The sequence below is a fragment of the Nerophis lumbriciformis genome, linkage group LG16 (assembly GCF_033978685.3).
Source record: "Nerophis lumbriciformis linkage group LG16, RoL_Nlum_v2.1, whole genome shotgun sequence".
NCBI classification, from domain to species: domain Eukaryota; kingdom Metazoa; phylum Chordata; class Actinopteri; order Syngnathiformes; family Syngnathidae; genus Nerophis; species Nerophis lumbriciformis.
Genome location: NC_084563.2, coordinates 43,731,069 through 43,742,098, shown reverse-complemented (window position 1 = coordinate 43,742,098; position 11,030 = coordinate 43,731,069). Strand labels below are relative to the sequence as shown.

At 37.5% G+C, this 11,030-nt stretch overlaps 1 protein-coding gene across 1 annotated transcript; it reads right to left on the bottom strand.

Annotated features, from left to right (window-relative positions):
* Positions 1 to 1,835: 1,835 nt before the first annotated feature.
* Positions 1,836 to 9,763, bottom strand: LOC133617441 (small integral membrane protein 26-like). Its single transcript, XM_061977392.2, has 2 exons — positions 9,495 to 9,763; positions 1,836 to 2,211 (listed from the first exon to the last, which is right to left on the bottom strand). Exons 1-2 carry the CDS (start codon positions 9,616 to 9,618, stop codon positions 2,042 to 2,044), a joined length of 294 nt encoding a protein of 97 aa, XP_061833376.1. The 5' UTR covers positions 9,619 to 9,763; the 3' UTR covers positions 1,836 to 2,041.
* Between the last annotated feature and the right edge of the window lie 1,267 nt (positions 9,764 to 11,030).

The following is an 11,030-nucleotide window of genomic DNA, read 5'->3' as shown; positions in this document are numbered from 1 at the left end:
ACTTTTCTTAGGGTGTTGTCTTTGGGAAAGTGTTTGTCAATCAGATTGAGGAATTTGTGTCCAATGTTAGTTGAGACGTTTTTGCTGTATGGGGGGTTGTACCAGATGATGTCGTTTCGTTTTCTGTTCTTTTTTGGTTGGTTTCCTGGCGTGGGTTCATAGGTGAGGGTGAAATTGTATCTGCTTTCATCAAGGGCTTTTTGGTACGGGGGGGTTGCTTGGTCAAATTCAGCTTTGCTAGATGACAGCATCGATAGCCTTTTATTAATTCCGGTAGGTATTCTTTTCGTGGTGGTGGGTGGGTGGTTGCTGTCATGGTGCACGTATTGGAGTGTTGTGTTGGGTTTCGTGAATGGTTGGCAGCTGTTATTTCTCAGGTTGAAAGTGACGTCAAGGAAGTTGACGGTTTGCTTGTTGGCTTCAATCGTGATCCGTAGGCCGTTCTCTTTGAAAATTTGGCATATGCGCTTCTTGGTATTCTCGCTGCTCCTTGGCGAGGCGCGACACACTGCCAGTCCGTCATCACGGTAAATACCAAGGTTCAGATTGAGGCTAGCGAGCTGGGAGAGGAGGAAACTCCCAACGAGTTCACACGTTTCTGCTCCGTCAAAACTTCCCATAGTGACGTCAAATGTTGCATTGTTCTTTTTTTGCCATGGTGTACTGTTGTGGATGAGAATGGAGTTTTTTGCGTGGATGATGATGTTTCTTTCGTTGCCTGTGATTGAGTCGTAGTCTGAGGCGAAGTCTAGTGCTTGAGTCAGTAGGTCTTGCGTGATGGAAGGGTAAAATTCTTCGATATCAAAGGAGATAAAGTTGTGCTGTTGTTTGTCTTGGATGTTGTTGAACCATTTGATTACTGCTGCTGTATTTCTCCATTGGTTGTATATATATATATATATATATATATATATATATATACATATACACACATACAGCTCGGCCGCCGGACACATTTTTTTTTTACCCAATGGCCCCCCCGAGTCAAAAAGTTTGGGGACCCCTGATTTAGTTGATATTGTTTTATGTTGTTTTATGTTGAATTGTTTACAAATATATTTATAAAACTATCATTTTTGCCTAAAATGCTTGTCCTGTGTTTTATTCCAGGGCCTCTTCACCTTTTTCTACCTGGGGCCCGACTTTTCCACTACAGAGGGGTACGGCAGCCCACTCTAATATTAACACTGAATTACTCATCTTAGTCTTGATTTTAATCGTATTCAACAATTATATCTAACCTGCTTACAGTTTGAAATTACTAACTTAAAAAATAAAATCCCCAACATAAATACTAACAAAATCGACTGCAAAATATTATAAATTCAAGTACAATTTTGCAGTGCTAAAATTAATAAATTAGAACTAAATAGTAATTTATGTGTTTTTTAAATAACTGTCAACAAAATTAAAGTACAAAAGAAAATATAGCTTAATCACTTTAGTCATAATTTTTGCGCTCAACAAAAACTTCTGTATGACTTTACTTTTGTTTGAAAGTGTCATTACTGCCACACGTGGTGGAAAAAGTGTATTACAACTGAGCCTATATGGCCTACAGCTGAGAAACAGAGATCTTTTGGCGGCTCACTAGTGGCTGCTTTAATTCTAACAACAAACTGAAGGCAAAATCACTAATACATTTAATGACCAAAAGTATTATTTATACTAGTCCTTTGCAGTATTTACTTGACATTAGATCACCACGCAAATTTGAAGTAATTTAAGTCAAATAGAATATTTTAGGTCAAACCAACACTTTCAGAATTAATTGAGATTAATTAAAGTTCACTAATTTGCAACAATAAGGTAATTTTAAATGATTGAATAACAACTTTGTAGTAAGTAATTTATTTGTCATGATTTTACCTACTTCTGTAAGTGTGGATAGAAACATTACAGCATATTTCTTGATTTGAATTTAGCAGACAACAGGACACAACAAGCATTTTTTTGAGTTGGACATCAGAAAGCAAGTTATCCATCCATAGTGCATCATTAGCATTTATTCCACACAAGTCCACTTTGTCCATCTTTTTTTTCAACTGTCTCCACTCCCAGGACCACCGATGAATGACTGGACGAAATTATAGATCCTTGTAGTGTAAGGAACAAAGTCGTTCTTGTAAATGATAATGGTCTTGGTGTGAGCAGTCTGGTGGAAAACATTTTTCGGATTTGTTTTGTCGGGACTCTCCTCTTCTATCTGACCTGAAATAAAAAAAAATTAAAAAATGCTGAATTTTGCATTAGGCAAGTGAAAATTACTTGGTTTTTAAGACATACTCATAGTGTACAGTTACACTGTACATAAACAAATACCATAAAACACATATGCTGTTGGAAAATGCTGCAAATCAAAAACACAGCAAGATTAAAATGCTAAAGAAAATTGCTAAAAATGTATTTAAAAACATTCGCTCCTAGTAGGCTAAACCAGTGATTCTCAAACTGTGGTATGTAGCCTCCATCGAGTGGTATGTTTAAAAATCACTTGCTTAAAGTACAAAAGAAAATATAGCTTAATCGCTTTAGTCATAATTTTTGCGCTCAACAAAAACTTCTGTATGACTTTACTTTTGTTTAAAAGTGTCATTACTGCCACACGTGGTGAAAAAGTGTATTACAACTGAGCCTATATGGCTCAGTTGTACAAGTTTTTATTTTTCAAACCCAGTGTTGCTGTTCAAACTGTGCGTAATGTTACAGTGGCCAAAATAATAAATATCTGTGTTAAATAAAACATCTGCCTAGTTTTTTAATTAATACTTGGGCCAACCACGCTACTGCATTTCAATGTTGGCCTAGACCCTAACATAAATACTAACAAAATCGACAGCAAAATAATATAAATTCGAATACAATTTTCCCATGCTAAAATTAATAAATTATAACTAAATAGTAATTTATGTGTTTTTTAAATAACTGTCAACAAAATTAAAGTACAAAATAAAATATAGCTTAATCACTTTAGTCGTAATTTTTGCGCTCAACAAAAAGTTCTGTATGACTTTACTTTTGTTTAAAAGTGGTGAAAAAGTGCATTACAACTGAGCCTATATGGCTCAGTTGTACAAGTTTTTATTTTTCAAACACAGTGTTGCTGTTCAAACTCTGCGTAATGTTACAGTGGCCAAAATAATAAATATCTGTGTTAAATAAAACATATACCTAGTTTTTAATTAATACTTGGGCCAACCACGCTACTGTATTTCAATGTTGGCCTAAACCCCAACATAAATACTAACATCTGCCTAGTTTGTTAATGAATACTTGGGCCAACCACACTATTGTATTTCAATGTTGGCCTAAACCCCAACATAAATACTAACATCTGCCTAGTTTGTTAATGAATATTTGGGCCAACCACGCTACTGTATTTCAATGTTGGCCTAGACCGGGGTTCAGCAACCCGTGGCTCTGGAGCCGCATCCCTAGTGTGGCTCCCTGGACCTCTTTCAGAGATGTGTGAAAATGGAAAAAGATGAAGAAAAATATATATTTTTTGTTTTGATATGGTTTCTGTAGGAGAATAAACATGACACAAACCTTCCCAATTGTTAGAAATCCCACTGTTTATGTTATACATGCTTCACTGATGAGAGTATTTGGCGAGCACTGTTTTGTCCTACTAAATTCAGCGATCCTTGAACTCACCGTAGTTTGTTTACATGTACAACTTTCTCCGATGCCGCCACGGAAAGACGTGTTTTATGCCACTCCTTCTTTGTCTCATTTTGTCCACCAAACATTGTATGCTGTGCGTGAATGCACAAATGTGAGCTTTGTTGATTTTCTTGATGTATACTTTAAACGGTTTTTAACTTTTTTTCACTGTTTTTAACTGCTTTTTATCTAACAAATTGTTCTTAGGATAATTTGTATTTGCTTTTTCAATGTGTATTTTACTTCTGTTTTAAAATGTTATTTTTTAGTCTGTCTTTTGCCTCTATTTCTTTGTGGTGTACAGCCCTTTGTTCTTCAACTGTGGTTGTTTTTAAAGGGGCTTTTTAAATAAAGTTGGAATAGAATGGAATTGAATATGCTGGAGTGCTTATCAGGCATATTTGGCCAATCAATGACTGCAAGCTACTCAATGCTAACATACTATTTAGGCTAGCTGTATGTACATATTGCATCATTATGCCTTGTTTGTAGGTATATTTCACCTCATTTAACTTCCTTTACTTATGTCCTCTGTGTATCTAATTTATATTTGCATGTCTCATGACACATTATCTGTATGTAATATTGGCTGCATTTCTGTGTTGTTTGTGTGCCACGTTGTTCCAGACCACAGCAAACGTCACCCAGCTCGCAAAGATCGTAATAAATCCATTAGAAGAAGACAGCCTGCCGTTTCCTTTAACTTGGACACACACATCTATACCTTTGGCCATTCTGAGCCAGTTATTTCCAGAAGTTATCTCATCCTGTGAGAAGCCTCCATTTTACTAATGATTTCCAACGTTGCAAAAATGTGCAGAATGGAAATTAAAACACAACATTTATGTCAACAAAGATTTGCGTCAGCCTTTGATAGTAGGCTAATATAGACACTTACATCATGTGTTGCCTTCATTACACACTTATATAAGGCTTTTAACTTTTTGCAGCTCCAGACTTTTTGGGTTGCCGACCCCTGGCCTGGATTATTTTTGTTATGTGAAGTCGCATTTGTCTAATGTAGACTGACCATACGTCCTCTTTTCCCCGGACATGTCCTCTTTTGCGGGGCTGTCCGGGCGGAGTTTCTTAAATGCCTTAAATGTCCGGCATTTTGAGTTAGCGTTGCGTGTATTTTCAATGTACGTTCAGGGTTAAGAAGGGGTTAAAAACAAAACAAATTGTGCACGCAGCAGCATTCGTGAGGGAGGGGCAGAGACAGAGAGAGAGAGAGAGTTATGATAAACGTGCATGCGTCGCCAGGCTCTGCTTTTTATCCATAGATTTATCAGATTACATTTTTTATTATCTATAGCAGTGATGTCAAAAGTGTGCCCCGGAGGCCATTTGCGGCCCACAGCTAGTGTTTTAAAGGCCCACGGCACATTCTAAAAATACTATTAAAATAAACAAAAACATAACAAAAGTGAAATAAAAAAGCTTAAAGGTAATATGTCATTTAGAAAAAGTTGCAATATTGACTAATAAAACAAAGCTGGGTTTTTTTCTTTCAAACTGTCATGACTTAAAACATAATATTGAATCAAAATCAATGTTATTATGAATTATTGACCTATCCAAGGTTCCGATTACTTCACATCAAATATTCCACTTTGAAAAATATTTTTGGTGGAACATTTTGCATATTTTGTGTGTTTGCCATTAAAAACATAGTTTTGTTTGACAAAAAAGGGCGGAAAACAAACAAACAAAAAAAACAACATAAAAAAAACTAAAACATTTTGAAATGAGGGATAGATGTGAAGTTGATGTAGACTCCAGAGATTTAAGCATTAAATATAAAATGTACCGTATTTTTCGGACTATAAGTCGCAGTTTTTTTCATAGTTTGGCTGGGCTCCAGTGCGATTTATATATGTTTTTTTCCTTCTTTATTATGCATTTTCGGCAGGTGCAACTTATACTCCGGTGCGACTTATACTCCGAAAAATACGGTATGTATGCCCTGGCACACCATTATCATCATTTCATGACCGAAGCAAAACACTTTTTACACTTTTATATGTAAATAAATACACCTACAATTAGTAAATAAAAACATAGAAAAAAAAACTACCAGCAGCGGTAAAGTTTACATCCATGAAGGAAAGAAGAAAGTGAATGAATGTTTATAACTAAATACATTTACATATGCATACAAATGTGTTTCTTTTTTTCTTTTTCTTTTTTTTATGAATTAAGTAACGTTTATGACAACCTTTTTCCAAAACACAATATAGAATGTGAGATATAACAGGATAATGCATACATTTATAAAAATAATTCAAATCACTTACAAAAAAGTGGGACCCCAAAAATGTATTTTGAAAATTCCTAGCGCCAACACTGCTGTCAACAGAGGAGAAAAAAAATGCTTTATTTAAATAAATATATTATTTATAAAGCAAGTTCGAGTATCATTGGCAAGTTCACATAGGCCAGGGGTCGGCAACCCAAAATGTTGAAAGAGCCATATTGGACCAAAAATACAAAAACAAATCTGTATGGAGCCGCAACAAATTAAAAGCCATATTACATACAGATAGTGTGTCATGAGATATACATTGAATTGAGATGACTTAAAGGAAACTAAATGAGTAAATAACATCAACAAAACTCACCTTTGTGCATTCATGCACAACGTTAAAAGTTTGGTGGACAAAATGAGACAGAAAAAGAAGTGGCATAAAACACGTCCTCAAAAGTCAGAGAAAGTTATACATGTAAACAAACTACGGTGAGTTCAAGGACCGCCAAAATTAGTAGGACAAAACGGCGCTCGCCAAATACTTGAGTCAGTGAAGCATGTTTAATATAAACAGTGTGCTTTATAACAATTAGGGAGGTTTGTGTCATGTTTGTTCTCCTACAGCAGGGGTCGGCAACCCGCGGCTCTAGAGCCGCATGCGGCTCTTTAGCGCCGCCCTAGTGGCTCTCTGGAGCTTTTTCAAAAATGTATGAAAAATGGAAAAAGATGAGGGGGGGAAAAAAATCTATTTTTTGTTTTAATATGGTTTCTGTAGGAGGACAAACATGACGCAAACCTCCCTAATTGTTATAAAGCACACTGTTTATATTAAACATGCTTCACTGATTCGAGTATTTGGCGAGCGCCGTTTTGTCCTACTAATTTGGCGGTCCTTGAACTTACCGTAGTTTGTTTACATGTATAACTTTCTCCGACTTTCTAGGACGTGTTTTATGCCACTTCTTTTTCTGTCTCATTTTGTCCACCAAACTTTTAAGGTTGTGCATGAAAGGTGAGTTTTGTTGATGTTATTGACTTGTTGGAGTGCTGATCAGACATATTTGGTCACTGCATGACTGCAAGCTAATCGATGCTAACATGCTATTTAGGCTAGCTATATGTACATATTGCATCATTATGCCTCGTTTGCAGAGGTGTGGACTCGAGTCACATGACTTGGACTCGAGTCAGACTCGAGTCATGAATTTGATGATTTTAGACTCGACTTGACAAAATGTAAAAAGACTTGCAACTCGACTTAGACTTTAACATCAATGACTTGTGACTTCACTTGGACTTGAGCCTTTTGAATTGACATGACTTGACATGACTTGCTACTTTCCCCAAAACCCAAAGATGAAAAAGTTATTCGGGAGCGCTCCGTATTTTTCATTGTGTACTTGTCTATCAGCGTTGCGTGTGTCAGCTGGTGTGCTGTCAGTACAACAGCCAATCAAATTAGATCTACTTTGTTTTCATCACACAGCATTCATCCAATCAAATTGCAGGACAACCAACGAAGAAGACATGTCCAAACCACACGCCAGTGAACAAAAAATGATACCTAAAATAATTTCGTTTGGGTATAAAAATTACGAGGTGGTCAACACAAAACGGTTTGCAGTATGCAACACATGCGGTTCGAAAATTACTGATGGAGAGGCAACAACTTCCAACTTCGTCCGGCATTTGAAGTTGCACAAAGAACGGTAAGTTTTGAATGTGAGATAACGTTTATTGGCTAAGTAACGTGACTTTTATTTGCCGTGTAGTTAAATCAGTGAGGCTGTAAACTCACTGCTAACGTTATAACGTTATTGCAAACACGGGAATCTGTTGCAGTTCACTACCTTATTCATACTTTTTGTTCAGTGATTTTTTAAGCAGGGTTACGTTAGTCAATATATCACACGTAACGTTAGACGGCGGTCAGCAGCACCGCGTATTTTAGCCACCTAAAAAAAGACAAAAATAGTAAAATAAAGGTCAGTTAAAATGTATACTATATTATGAATATGTGTACCGTTTTAGCTAGCTTTCTGACATACTGTTGGTTGTTTACCTCAGTGGTCCCCAACCACCGGGCCGCGGCCCGGCACTGGTCCGTGGATCGATTGGTATCGGGCCGCACAAGAAATATATATATATATTTTTTCTTTTTTTAATTAAATCAACATAAAAAACACAAGATACACTTACAAGTAGTGCACCAACCCAAAAAAACTCTCCCCCCCTTTTGTTCTGGGCATTGAACATGAAGACTCTTCCTTCACTGTTCCGAGTGGCCATGAGAGTCTTGGCAGTGCCTGCCTCCAGTGCTCCAGTGGAGCGAGTTTTCAGCCATGGTGGCATCATACTACGCCCCCATCGTGCACAAATGACTGACAGACTCTTGGCTAATTTGGTCTTTTGCAAATGCAATGCAGCATAGGGCCCTGACATATAAAAAGTACAACTTTTTTGTTATGTTCACGTATATGTCATGTTTTTTCAATGTTAACACTTTTGTACAAATAAGTACATTTGCACTTTATTTTTCAATGTGTTTGTAAAGGAATGAGTTAATGTTTAAAATGACTGGTTAATAGTGCTATTATAAAGTGCAATGTCAGCACAATTTTCTTTCCTGCAATTTAAAATGCACTTGTTTTAATAAATAAATACAGCGTTTGAAAAGCATACACAATCTGTGTTAATATATTAGTCTGTGGTTAAAAGGACTTGAAAGGACTCGAAACTCAAAATGCAGGACTTAGGACTTGACTTGAGACTTTCCAGTCTTGACTTTGGACTTGACTCGGGGCTTGCCTGTCTTGACTCGGGACTTGACTCGGACTTGAGGGCAAAGACTTGAGACTTACTTGTGACTTGCAAAACAATGACTTGGTCCCACCTCTGCTCGTTTGTAGCTATATTTGAGCTCATTTAGTTTCCTTTAAGTCCTCTTAATTCAATTTATATCTCATGACACACTATCTGTATGTAATATCGCTTTGAATTTTTTGCGGCTACAGAAAGATTTGTTTTTGTATTTTTGGTGCAATATGGCTCTTTCAACATTTTGGGTTGCCAACCCCTGTCCTACAGAAACCATATTAAAACAAAAAATATATATTTTTCCCCTCATCTTTTTCCATTTTTCATACATTTTTGAAAAAGCTCCAGAGAGCCACTAGGGCGGCGCTAAAGAGCCGCGGTTTGCCGACCCCTGACCTAGTCCCTGATTTCAGAATATGGTCAGCCTCGTCTAATGCAGTTGTTTAGGGAGTTTGGAGTGTGTTTTAATCATTTGCAGCATTTCTCTTTAACGTTTGTTTTTTTTCATCCTGCAGCGTTTATGTGATTAAAGCATTTTTGTAGCAAGTTTCCTTTTGTATGTTTTAATGGTGTTTCTGTGGTGGTACCATGTGGACGTTGCTGCGCATGCGCGTTAACCCCTGTTGACGTTATTGATTATCTCGAATTGCAGTACTTCTCCGCTATACAATTCATCAGTTAATATAACTACAAGTTGTTCTGATAAAAGAAAAATAATAATCTAAATCAGGTTGAGTGTGCGTCCTTATTCACGTCCACTTACTTGGGAGGTCGTCCAAACGTCCTGTGTAACGATAATATCCGTATGAGACGATCATGGTCCACACGCCCAAAGCATAAACCGCAGATAGACCTTTGTGCCAATTTTTAACATTTTTCAACGTCATGGCGGTAATTTCAGCGTGTTTTCTTGTTTAGATGTGTATCCTGGCATTAGCTACAGCGTACAGAGACACTGCAATGACAGTCTTCTTCTTCTCTGGTTGAATGGCGGTTGGCCAGCAACCTTTCGGTGTGCGTTACCGCCACCTTCTGGTGTGGAGTGTGGACCGAGCTGGAACTCTACTCTACATTCTTTTATTTAACACAGTCTTTAAAAAAAAATGTAGAGATATGATTATGAATTTCCATATGGATAATAACAATACCACACTGGTAAACATGTATGCACCCGATGATGATATACCCTCTTTCTGTGGTGACATGGACCCATACTTGTACAAACCCCGTTTCCATATGAGTTGGGAAATTGTGTTAGATGTAAATATAAACGGAATACAATGATTTGCAAATCCTTTTCAACCCATATTCAGTTGAATGCACTACAAAGACAACATTTTTGATGTTCAAACTCATAAACGTTATTTTTTTTCTGCAAATAATAATTAACTTAGAATTTCATGGCTGCAACACGTGTCAAAGTAGTTGGGAAAGGGCATGTTCACCACTGTGTTACATGGCCTCTCCTTTTAACAACACTCAGTAAACGTTTGGGAACTGAGGAAACACATTTTTTAAGCTTCTCAGGTGGAATTTTTTCCCATTCTTGCTTGATGTACAGCGTAAGTTGTTCAGCAGTCCTGGGGTCTCCGTTGTGGTATTTTAGGCTTCATAATGCGCCACACATTTTCAATGGGAGACAGGTCTGGACTACAGGCAGGCCAGTCTAGTACCCGCACTCTTTTACTATGAAGCCACGTTGATGTAACACGTGGCTTGGCATTGTCTTGCTGAAATGAGCAGGGGCGTCCATGGTAACGTTGCTTTGATGGCAACATATGTTGCTCCAAAACCTGTATGTACCTTTCAGCATTAATGGTGCCTTCACAGATGTGTAAGTTACCCATGCCTTGGGCACTAATACACCCCCATATCATCACAGATTCTGCCTTTTACACTTTGAGCCTATAACAATCCGGATGGTTCTTTTCCTCTTTGGTCCGGAGGACACGACGTCCATAGTTTCCAAAAACAATTTGAAATGTGGACTTGTCAGACCACAGAACACTTTTCCACTTTGTATCAGTCCATCTTAGATGAGCTCAGGCCCAGCGAAGCCGACGGCGTTTCTGGGTGTTGTTGATAAACGGTTTTCGCCTTGCATAGGAGAGTTTTAACTTGCACTTACAGATGTAGCAACCAACTGTAGTTACTGACAGTGGGTTTCTGAAGTGTTCCTGAGCCCATGTGGTGATATCCTTTACATACTGATGTCGCTTGTTGATGCAATACAGCCTGAGGGATCCAAGGTCATGGGCTTAGCTGCTTACGTGCAGTGATTTCTACAGATTCTTTGAAC